This window comes from Pygocentrus nattereri, chromosome 2, assembly GCF_015220715.1.
Source record: "Pygocentrus nattereri isolate fPygNat1 chromosome 2, fPygNat1.pri, whole genome shotgun sequence".
NCBI lineage: Eukaryota > Metazoa > Chordata > Actinopteri > Characiformes > Serrasalmidae > Pygocentrus > Pygocentrus nattereri.
In genome coordinates this window covers 11380573-11392205 of record NC_051212.1, presented here as the reverse complement: position 1 = coordinate 11392205, position 11633 = coordinate 11380573, and the positions used below count along the sequence as shown (strand labels likewise).

General features: G+C 41.2%; 1 protein-coding gene across 1 annotated transcript; it reads right to left on the bottom strand.

The window, feature by feature from the left end:
• Window positions 1–4832: 4832 nt before the first annotated feature.
• LOC108411201 (lactose-binding lectin l-2-like) lies at window positions 4833–7621 on the bottom strand. The gene is made up of 8 exons (XM_037535207.1): window positions 7556–7621; window positions 7392–7471; window positions 7252–7275; window positions 7122–7148; window positions 6893–7026; window positions 6495–6629; window positions 5212–5320; window positions 4833–5136 (listed from the first exon to the last, which is right to left on the bottom strand). Exons 2-8 carry the CDS (start codon window positions 7450–7452, stop codon window positions 5066–5068), a joined length of 561 nt encoding a protein of 186 aa, XP_037391104.1. The 5' UTR covers window positions 7453–7471; window positions 7556–7621; the 3' UTR covers window positions 4833–5065.
• Window positions 7622–11633: the final 4012 nt, after the last annotated feature.

Below are 11633 nucleotides of genomic sequence, written 5' to 3'. Positions count from 1 at the left end.
AGAAATGACCCAAAATGACATGGGAAAAATTCTGGTTCCATTGACTTACATTGAAAGTGAAGTATGTTTTTTCCGTAACCCTTCTTTCCAGTCAAATAGATGGTGATGTAATTTTAAACCCTTATAATAAAAGAAGCTGAACTCACCTTTTTCTTTTTTCTACAGAAAGTCGACCCATTTCTCCCCTAATCTGGGCTATAAACTATAAACAGATGGCGTCTCTTCAGTGATCTGCTCTGTAAAAATGATTGTTATAAAATAACACAAAGAGCACTGAAGATTTTTGGCTTCAGCAGTAAATTGTAAGCATATAGCGATATGTGTATGAGCTGAATAAGTTGCCTTATGTCATGTTAATTCAGATGGAAAGACCAAAAAATACCCTGGTCAGTAAGTCTGTGCATGCCACTGGGTCTCACTGTGTGCAAGGCTACAATGCCTTTTATTTCTACTAGACCACTTGTAATTTTAAAGGTATCAAAAACCATGTAGCCTCTAATGTAAAGATACGTCCGTGGCATTTTTAAAACGATTGGCTGACATCAAACTGAACAACCTTGCCCGAGGCTACACACTGCACCGATACCTGTAGGCAGGAACCAATTCACATCAAGCCGCTCTGACTTTGTTCTTAATGACTGAAATAATGTATTTGATGTGTCATCTTTTGATGTGACTTATTAAATAAACACTCACACAAAGTTGGTTAATTGAATTGTTTTGATATTCTTTCTTCAGTATGAATGAAAAAAAATGTTGATTGCATTTCAGGCCCTTAGTGCTCAGGGGTCTCTGACTAACAGGGGCCTCTGACTAACAGGGGCCTCAGGGGCCTCAGACAACAAAGTCCAAAGGGGCTCAAATACTTGAGGCAATCCACTGCAGATGCTAACATTAGGTGAACAAATAAGCCTTGAATATGTGAATATGACTAAGAAAATCATATAATATAAGCCATATTACCTGTTTTCACTTATTATTAATGGCAATATTGTTGCTGCATTCGAATGGGGTGATAACATGTGTGAGATTACTCTTGTTGTTTTTCTGCTTTTTTTTTTAAAAAGAGATTAAATTAATTGTGATCCAGATCTTGGACAACAATTGTTATGGTGGGAGGGTGCGGGTGCCTATCCCAGCAGCCTTCGGGCGGAAGGCCGGATACACCCTGGACAGGTTGCCAGTCCATCGCAGGGCAGACAGACAGACACAGACAGGTTATTACACATAATGAGGCTAATTTTGTATATTTTCATATTAAAATATAAATAAATTGTAATTGCTGTTCAGATTGGACATCAACATGAACATGAAATATTGCTTAAACTCACTTTTCTGGTCTTATTATTAATATTATTATTTAAATGTATTACACATTCCCACAGGAGGTCCCCCAAAGACTCCTGTGCCCAAGGACCTCTCAAATACTAATGGCAAGGAAGCTTGTTATGATTATCTGATGACTGTTATGAAATTCAACTGAAATTGCTTTATTTTCTTTTTCATAACTGCTCCTAAAGCACTACACGTGTGTCCTACAGACGCCCCGTTTCAAGGAAGTGTGACTTCTCTAGTCATTTGCTGATTCCCTGATTAGACTGATTAAAGGAAAGGCTGTTGCCGTACAGCTGTGTATTTCAGGTGTTTATAGTTTTATGACTCTGTTTTGTGCTTGTGTTTCAGTGAAATTGCTGTACACGTGATCTGTTGTTTCTGAAAACAGAAACCACCTCACCACGTGTATTAATATGCTTCAAGGATGGCTGCACAGCCATGCAATAACATGGGTGCAGTCGAAACAGACGAGGTGTTATTAGACAGCGGGCTCCTGTTGTTCTCCCCAACACTTACTTACACTGTAAAAAATAGGCGTAATTTAACAGGAATAATTCCTGTGTTTTTTTTTACGGAACAATTCAATTATCTTATCATTACGGAGCTTTTTCAGTAAATTCAACGGTCGCTCTCTCCTCAGCACAAAATTTAATTTATTGCGGTGGCACCTCTGTGGTAAATATCATCCATTTTTGTTCGCGTAGGTAAACTTGTAACTAAAAGACTATCAGCTAGTATCACAAAGATAAATAATCCATTTAGTGAATTTAATATAGACAGCGAATTAACGTTAACCTACGTTGGCTGTGGGTTAGCGTTAGCCGTAGTCTAAAGCTTGCCACAGATTTTCTGGACAGGCTAACGTTAGTGTTAGCGTTAGTGCTACTGTCGCTTCTTTGGGAGTTAAATATCGACGTAGTTTTGACACCGATGATCTTTGCTGCAATGAAAGACTGAAAACGTGTGCATTTTTACATTCAAAGCGGAAGAGCAGTCCCCAGAATGGGCAGACTAAAAGCTAACAAGCTAGCTAACCCTAGATACAGCTCATCCAGCAGTGTCAGCTAGCGTTAGCTAAGTTACCTCAGGCCAGAGTACACCAACGGGACCAATAGGAACAAAGACTGGCACTCTGATGTTTTCATTTGTCCTTAAATATTCAGAAAAGACATGAGGAGGTGTTTACACCTGCTCAGGGACAGGTGTAAATAACTAGGAGCTCATAAACTCAATAGTAAAACTAGTTTGTGAACTAGTTAGTATTTGAAAAGTTTTCAAATAGCCTATGTTTGAACTTACATACAGCTGGTGCTGCCGCTCCCTGGAGGAGTGAAGAATTACACTGCAAAAGAACGTTCTGTGTAATTCCACAGTAGTTTACTGCATTTCTAAATACAGCTGATTACTGTATTTGTACAGTTATTCCCTACACTTCTGTGTTTCTAATGTACAGTTTGTATCTGCTCTAATGTGAAGCCCCTGCTGTCTGAAGGCCACCGGTTTTCCGACATTGCCCTTTGTGGACAAAGTCAGGTCTTTGAGCTGGCTTTTCAGGTGAGCATTGGGCATCGACTAGCATAGAACAGCCTTTTTGTGGTAAATCATAGCCATGTTTTCAAAAAAGTTGATTAAATGTGCAAATCGTTTAACCCTGTATTAGATTGATACACATGTCGATGGTTTAAACTGAGAAATTGTATTGTTTTCTGAAAAATATTTGCTCATTTTGAATTTGATACCAGCAACATGTCTCAGAAAAGTTGGGACGGGGGCCTGTTTACCACTGTGTTGCATCACCTCTTCTTTTAACAACACAGCGTTTGGGAACAGAGGAGACAGACTGCTGTAGTTTTAAAAGTGAAAGGTTTTCTCATTCTTGCGTGACATAGTATTTCAGCTGCTCAACAGGGTCTCCTTTGTCACATTTCTCATTTCATAATGAGTCAGATGTTATCAGTGGTGACAGGTCTGGACCTCAGGCAGGTCAGTTTTGCATCCGGACTCTTTCACTACGGAGCCATGCTGTAGTAACAAATGAAGAATGTGATTGTCATAGTCTTGCTGAAGTAATCAAGGCCTTCCCTGAAAAAGACGTCATCTGGATGGCAGCATAAGTTGCTCCAAGACCTGTACATATCATTCAGCATTAATCATTACTGGTGCATTCACAGATGTGCAAGTCACCCATGCTATGTGCACTAAAACACCACAGTACCATCACAGATGTTGGCTTTTAAAGAAGCCAGGCTGACTTTCTCCTATTTAGCTCAAAGGTTGCAACATCCAAAAAAAAGTTTTTTTAAAAGGTAAAAAACATTTTTTTGATTTGTCAGACCACAGGACACTTTTCCACTTCCCCTCAGTCCATTTTAAATGAGCTTTGGCCCAGAGAAGGTGGCAGTGTTTCGGGATCCTGTTCATATGTGGTTTCTTCTTTGCACGATTGAGTTTTAACTCGCATTTGTGGATGCAGTGATGAACTGTGTTCACAGACAATAGTTTCCAGAAGTGTTCCTGAGCCCTTGCAGTGATTTCCACTACAGAATCAAGCCTGATTTTAATGCAGTGCCACGTGAGGTCCAGAAGATCACAACCAGCCAGTATTGTTTATCCTTGTCCATTGCATACTGAGATTTCTCTGGATTCCCTGAATCTTTTAATATATTTATGTACTGTAGATGATTAAATTCGCAAGGTCTTTGCTATTTTCCATTGAGAATTATTATTCTTGAATTGATACACTACTTGTCTGTGCAGTCTTTCACAGAGTGGTGAACCCCTCCTCATCTTTACTTCTGAAGGACTCAGCCTCTCTGAGATGCTCTTTTTATAAACGATCTTGTTACTGACCTGTTGCCAACTATCCTATATAGTTGTGAAATGTTCCACCAGGTGTTTTTCACCATTTCACAAGTTTGCCAGTCTTTTGTTGCCCTGTCCCAACTTTTTGAAACATGCAGCTGGCATCAAAACTCAAAAAATGTTTCCACTTTCAACATTTGATATGGTGTCTCGGTACAATTTCAAGTAAAAACAGGGTTTAAATGATTTGTATATCATTCCATTTTGTTTTTATTTACATTTTGCTCAGCATCCCAACTTTTTCATCCCAACACTCAGCTACGGGCAGACTGAATTCAGTTTACAACTGTATTTCCCCCACCCACCAACAGATTTAACCAGAGAGGATTCCATTGACCATCTGAACTTCATTGCTGGTGTATTTCACTCATTTCATTGTTGGTAGCTTTAAGCAAATCATGTCAGCCTGGCTAGTTAGCTAATTAATGACACTATTAAGTGTCTACAGCACTTGTGGTTAATAAATGCAAGCTATGAAGTATTTTAAGACAACAATGTCAACTTAGTGAGATTACGTATCCAAACATACAAAACACCATATTATACCTGTTCAGTGATTTAGTTCCCAGCAATGGAAAAGTGCTGTGTGAACCCAGCTGTTCTTGCTCATGAAAAAAGGGAGTCTTGTAGAAACGTTTGTACTTAAAACACTTTATTTTGAATAGTATCTCTGATGTAGCTCTGCACATCTGCTTTTAACATTGCAAAAAATAAAAAATTTGCTCAGCTGTGCTGTAATAAACATAGTCTAAATACAAATAGTCTTAATATACATTATAATCATACGAATGACATTGTCTAGTAGTTTACAAAGTGCAGATCAATGGTGACGGGCATTTTAACAACAGGTTTATTGACGTTCAGCATTTCATCCCAGCCTCTTGACACAGACAAAGGGATATGCCAAATTACATGGAATGTCATTCCAGTCCCTCTGAGCTGTAGACAAGCAGAAACAAGAATCAAGACGAGTTTCCTAGATTACGCAAACAGACTGGATTAACAGGAACTTACCAGCCCAGTTCATGTGCACACAGCACTCTTCATTCAGATTATTGGGCTCCCCTTTATTCCACTTGGTGTACCCAAATTTGGTCCCATCAGACCAGAACCAGCTACGCCTCTGAAAACAAAGACATGTTCATGTGTTACACAAGCTTTAAAAACAGGTTTGAAATTCTGATTCAAGACGAGAGTTTTATGTTACTGCAAGACACAGGCCTGTTTTCACACATCCCTCCAGATCAGCTCTATCTGAGAACTTCAACTCCCAGAACTCCCTTGGGGATCACATGACTGATGACTCTCATTCCACAAGCTATCATCCTTCCACTTCACCGGTATACTGATATCCCTCACCTGTCTTCCATGTTCATGTGACCGATGATAGTTAGTATGTAAGGGCTGGGCTTTAGTTAGATCTTTGTGAGGTATTGCTTTCTTGTGAGCTACTGAGTGTTTTCTGAGTGTTTTCTGACTGTTCTGGATATTCAACTCTGCTTTTTGTCTCTACCCTTTTGGGTTTTGTCTGCCTTCTGCTTATGTTGGTCTTTTTGTGTTTTTGGGCTGTTTGTTTTGGCTCTGACCATTGCCTGTGTTTTGACGATTAGTTTGGAAAGTGTTTCACTGAGTAAAGCCTCTTTTTCTAATTTCATCCGCGAGTGTCTGATCTGTTCTGGAGTCTTACACGTGTTTGCTAAGCCGTGGTATTTATCTGAAATAAATTAAACATTTTATGAAAGTGTATTATATTGTCTTATATCACTGTTGTCAGAAGGAAACCTCATATCTCCAAAATGGTAACTTTACAGGAGAAGGAAAAAACCTACTTTACTTTTAATGTAAGTCAATGGAACCAGGTGTATTTACAAGTCATTGTGGGGCATTTTTTTAGTCCATTCATCGTGAAATTTAAACACAATGTAAAGGGCGAGAGGCATTTTCAGATTATGTCAAAAACTGAAAAATGTAAAAAATGTAAAGATTCCAGTTTTTCTTCTGACAGCAGAGATATGTAAGATTTTAAAGAGACTTCCTTTTTGTACCTACATATGAATGATTCAGTTAGGGTCAGAAATAGACCAAAATACAAGTAAATGAAGTCTAATAAAGTGAAACAGGTTTTTTGCCATTTCCTCTTTCTTTTTTAATCACATTTTAGCACTGCTATTATGATCTTATCATCAGTTGTACTAAAGAAAGTCTACAGTAAACCCATGCTACCTGAGTAACTGATGCTACTGTATCTTCATTCACTGTTAGTCAGAATTGTAGTCACTCTTTGCAGTGTCTTATACCTTCTGACAGTTGTTGAGGCCGAGCCATGTAGGATTCTGTTTGGGGTCATAAGCCCGAATGAGAGCCTTCACAGTCTGATATTCATTTTCACTGTGTATTGAGGCCAGGTTAGCCCCCTGATTCAGACAATAAGCCTAGAAAAACAGAAAAAAGAGAAATCACTCAGTTGGTGATGCAAGGCAAACCCTGGATACCCATAAAACACTATCACATCTGACAGAATGTGAACCAAAGTCCTTGATTTCTGATCGTGTACATGAGGTCAAACCTAAAGTTCAATCTCACTGGACACCAACAGCACAATCACATTACATCAGAGTGTTGACCGGTGGGTGGAGGCCCTCTGAACACCCTCTGAAGCCTTCATTCAGACTCGACACAAGAGACCAGACTTTACCTCAGCAGAGGCCCAGTCCAGAGTCTGGGAAACGTAGCTGAAGCAGCGTCGATCAAACTTCACCCAGCCTAATGGACAGCTGGGCTCACATGCTTGCACAGCAGCCACTCTCTTTTGTGGCTCATTGATTTGTTCTGTTCAGGGGATTGAAGGACTTTTAGGACAGATCAACAACTATCAATATGATGCTGATGTTAATTTCAGCTAGTAAAGCCATGAATCTCCTTACCTTGAACTAATGCATTGAAATCAGCCTCTGGAAAAGCAGACAGAGAGTAATATTAATAAGCTGGTCTTTACTGTTATAGCTTTATTAATGATGAAGAAGTATAATAACAGAGCTGAGCTGTCATCTTTACCTGATACAGGTTTAATCGCCACACCTGAAACAAGAAGAATTGTTTAAAGTGGCCTCTTCTACAGGGCACATAGTAACTGTGGATTTATTCCATCAGCAGTGTCAGTGCTACAGTGATGTTAATAGAGATGAAGCTCCTACCCAAAGCTGATGAAGCCGTGAAGAGAACGAAAAGCAATGACATCTCAGTCACGCGGACCATGATGGCTCTTCTTCAGGATCTAAATGAAAAATCTGAGGTGAGCGAATGTAAATATAATCTGTTAAATAACAGTAAAAGTCAAGCAGAATAAATGTTTTCATACCTGAAGGTACTTCTTTATGTAGATGTAGATGAGGAAGCTCTTCGGTGTTTAGATGTACTGCTGTGGGCCAAGTGCTGTAGTTTTATACTCTTCAGAAAGTGGTGGACACTCAAGATCCCACCCAACTCTTCTTGTTGGAGTGCACGTTGATAGAAACATGATAATTCCTGGCACTCTGCTTCCTTAATGCTGCACGTTTTCCATCTTGGGCTTTCCTGTCAGGTTAATAGACATAACTCTCTGATAATCATGCACACCTGGGACACACCTTTTTAAAAGACAAAACAGAGACTCTAATATATTACTATACTGGCTAAACTGTCGTTTATATATATGCAGCAAGATCAATATCAGAACTTATAAAGTAAGCATTCTAGAAAAAGCATTAAAAAATAATTTCTTTATTAGATTCCCGGCGTGATAAGGTCATTTACCAACACGACAGAATTTTCTTGTATATTGTGAAAGCTCAAGACTGGTAAAACATCTAAAGAGAGGTTCAGTTGTTGCCTGTTATCCCTTAGAACCCTCAATTTATTTATTTGGGGTGGGGGTTGTGCCAGGAGGCCTTGCAAGACCCTGATCCATCCCTGGGTGCTAGAAAGCTTTTTATGATTGTCTGACAACTGTCATGAAATTCAATAGAAGCTGTGTTGTTCTCATTTTGTAACTGCTCCTAAAGCACTGGTGTGTCAGCCAGACACCCCTTTTTGACTGACCAACAGTTTCTATTCACAAGCCATCAGGCTGGTGAATACCTCACTTACTACCTCTACCCCCCTCTCATTCTGAACTGATTTAACCTTGCACTCAAAACAATATTGTTTACTGTTTACGTCTGTTACTTGATGCACTTTATGAACAGCTGCTCTACATATTTGCACACACTGTACATTTTTTACTTTTACTTTTTACTGCCGTTTTTAGAGTTATTCTTATTTTTTCTTTTTTTATTCTCTTAAGATTATATTTGGTGAATGGAGGAACAGCAAAGCAAGGATTTTTATTGTACAGTGCAACTGCCTGTTCTGCTGTGCACATGACAATAAAACTCTTGAATCTTGAATCAAGGAAGTTTGACTTCTCCTTTAGTCATTTGCTCATAATTCCCTGATTAGACTGATTAAAAGAAAGGCTGTTACTGTGCAGCTGTGCATTCCAGGTGTTTATAGTTTTATGACTCTGTTTTGTGCTTGTGTTTCACGTTTCAAGCTTGTAATAATAGAAGAACTCTTTTGGTGCTGTATGGAGCCCTTTTCAGAAAGATTGTATACAGAACCCTTTACGGCACACTCTCCCTTAACCTGCAGAACCCTTACATGATTTATAGAACCCTGTCAGCATGCAAAGAGGTTTTTGAGGGTTCATAGCTCTATACAGAACCATTTTCTTGACTAAAGAACCATTGAAGAACCATCATTTTTAAGTTTAGTTAAATCTTTGCTAGATTCATATTAATGTTGTTTTGTTCCAGCCAGTCTGTAAAACATCTTACAGCCCATTTGGTTTGCCGAATGGTATTTGGTTCATTTCTGGCTGATTCCAGGTTGTTTAGCTGTTCTTCTGTCTCAGCTGCGACTGAAAAGCTGCTCAGTGGTGATGACAGTTTGGGAATTTAGTGTCCTCTCATCTTCAGAGTCTGACCAAATCAGCTGTCGGTCAAATGTGACCTTAAAAGTGTCCATTTTCTGTTTCTGGCAAAGTAAGAAACATTTAAGCATCTCCTACAGCTGTCAAACTCGTTGCTTAGCAACAGCGTCTCAGCGGAGTGTAATAGTGTTTTTAAAAAACCTGTGATGTTATTTCGCCATATTTCGTTTGAACGCTTCTCGACCAATCAGCTTGTGTTAAATAAAATAAATAATATAACAGACTCTTAAATTACTGAGAAAGAAACTTTACTAAAGATGTTTTTTGGCCTTATGAACACAGCATGTCAGAATAGTGTGCAGACTTATTGGACTTTCAGTATATTTGCTAAGGCATTATCTGCTTATTGTGAAAGTTTCTGACAAATATGAGAACCTTTTTAAATGCATAATATAATAGACATACTAGAAAATTATGAAATACATTTTAGCATTTTTATTTGTTACCCTGTGAAAACTGCGTGTGAGTTGATATAGTGTCAGCAGTACTGTAGGGCTTTATCTGATTTTCTAAATGATCGTAAGAGGTATACGGAATATACATTCATTCTTTTCTTAAAACTACTGAGTGTTTATCCTGTGTTTATTGTTTTCTGTATAGCACTTTGACTTTGTATTTCTGGACTTTTTTGCCTTTGGATCATGCTTGCATGTATTTGTTTTTATTATGTTTGTCTCTTTTTGTATTTGTCTTGTTCTGCATTTGGCCTTTGCATGTTTTTGACGCCCTCTCCTTGGATCACCACCTTATCGTGGTGGAGGGGTTTGCGTGCTTGAATGATCTTAGGAGCTATGTTGTCTGGAGCAAAAGCTCCTGGTAGGGTCTCCCATGGCAAACTGGTCCTAGGTGACAGGTCAGACAAAGTGTGATCCATAATAACCCCTATGAAGACACAAAAGCAGGACTTGTGTACCCTGCCCGGAACAGGGTTACCGGGGCCCCACCCTGGAGCCAGGCCTGGGGGAGGGGCTCGCCAGCGAGCGTCTGGTGGCCGGGCATTTACTCATGGTGCCCGGCCGGGCCCAGCCCGAAGGAGTTACATGAGTCCCCCCTCCCATCGACCCACCATCAATGGGAGGGGCAGTAGTAGGGGTTCGGTGCGTTGTGGATCGGGCAGTGTCCAAAGGCGTGGGCCTTGGCGTTCTGATCCTCGGTTGCTGAAACTGGCTTTTGGAACTTGGAACGTTACCTCACTGGCGGGGAAAGAGCCTGAGTTGGTGCGCGAGGTTGAGAGATACCGGCTAGATATAGTCGGGCTCACCTCAACACACAGCTTGGGCTCCGGGTCCAATCTCCTTGAGAGGGGCTGGACTTTATTCTTTTCTGGAGTTGCCCATGGTGAGAGGCGGCGGGCAGGTGTGGGCTTTCTCATAGCCCCTCGACTCGGTGCCTGTATGTTGGGGTTTTCTCCGGTGGACGAGAGGGTAGCTTCCCTACGCCTTCGGGTTGGGGAACGGGTCCTGACTGTTGTCTGTGCTTATGCACCGAACAGCAGTTCAGAGTACCCAGCCTTCTTAGAGTCCTTGGGAAGGGTGCTTGAAAGTGCTCCTCCTGGAGACTCTATTGTCCTACTGGGGGACTTCAACGCTCACGTGGGCAATGACAGTGAGACCTGGAGGGATGTGATTGGGAGGAATGGCCTCTCTGATCTGAACCCGAGTGGTGTTCAGTTTTTGGACTTCTGCGCAAACCACAGTTTGTCCATCACGAACACCATGTTTGAACACAAGGATGTCCATAAGTGCACATGGCACCAGGACACCCTAGGCCGCAGTTCAATGATTGACTTTGTAGTCGTGTCATCGGACTTGCGGCCATGTGTTTTGGACACTCGGGTAAAGAGAGGAGCTGAGCTGTCAACTGATCACCACCTGGTGGTGAGTTGGATCAGGTGGTGGGGGAAGATGCCGGTCAGACCAGGCAAACCCAAACGTATAGTGAGGGTTTGCTGGGAACGTCTAGCAGAAGAACCTGTCAGATTGATCTTCAACTCACACCTCCGTCAGAACTTTGACCAGATATCGGGGGAGGTGGGGGACATTGACTCAGAATGGGCCATGTTCCGTTCCTCCATTGCTGAAGCGGCTGACTGTAGCTGTGGCCGTAAGGTAGTTGGTGCCTGTCGGGGCGGTAATCCTCGAACCCGGTGGTGGACACCCCAGGTGAGAGATGCCGTCAAGCTGAAGAAGGAGTCCTACCGGGCATGGTTGGCCTGTGGGACACCAGAGGCAGCTGGCAGGTATCGACAGGCCAAGCAATCTGCGGCTTCAGTTGTCGCCAAGGCAAAAACCCGTGTATGGGAGGAGTTTGGTGAGGCCTTGGAAAGTGACTTTAAGTCGGCTCCGAAAAGATTCTGGCAAACCGTCAGGCGACTCAGAAGGGGAAAGCAGTGTGCCACTAGCACTGTATATAGTGGAGATGGTGTGCT

What these genes read in the sequence shown, in the direction of transcription:
- LOC108411201 (XM_037535207.1), bottom strand. Translation starts at nt 7,452, where the DNA reads ATGGTCCGCGTGACTGAGATGTCATTGCTTTTCGTTCTCTTCACGGCT. An exon ending in TTTCAATGCATTAGTTCAAG is followed by an intron (nt 7,027 to 7,121) that starts GTAAGGAGATTC and finishes TCCCCTGAACAG; the next exon opens with AACAAATCAATGAGCCACAA. An exon ending in TGTGCACATGAACTGGGCTG is followed by an intron (nt 5,137 to 5,211) that starts GTAAGTTCCTGT and finishes GCTTGTCTACAG; the next exon opens with CTCAGAGGGACTGGAATGAC.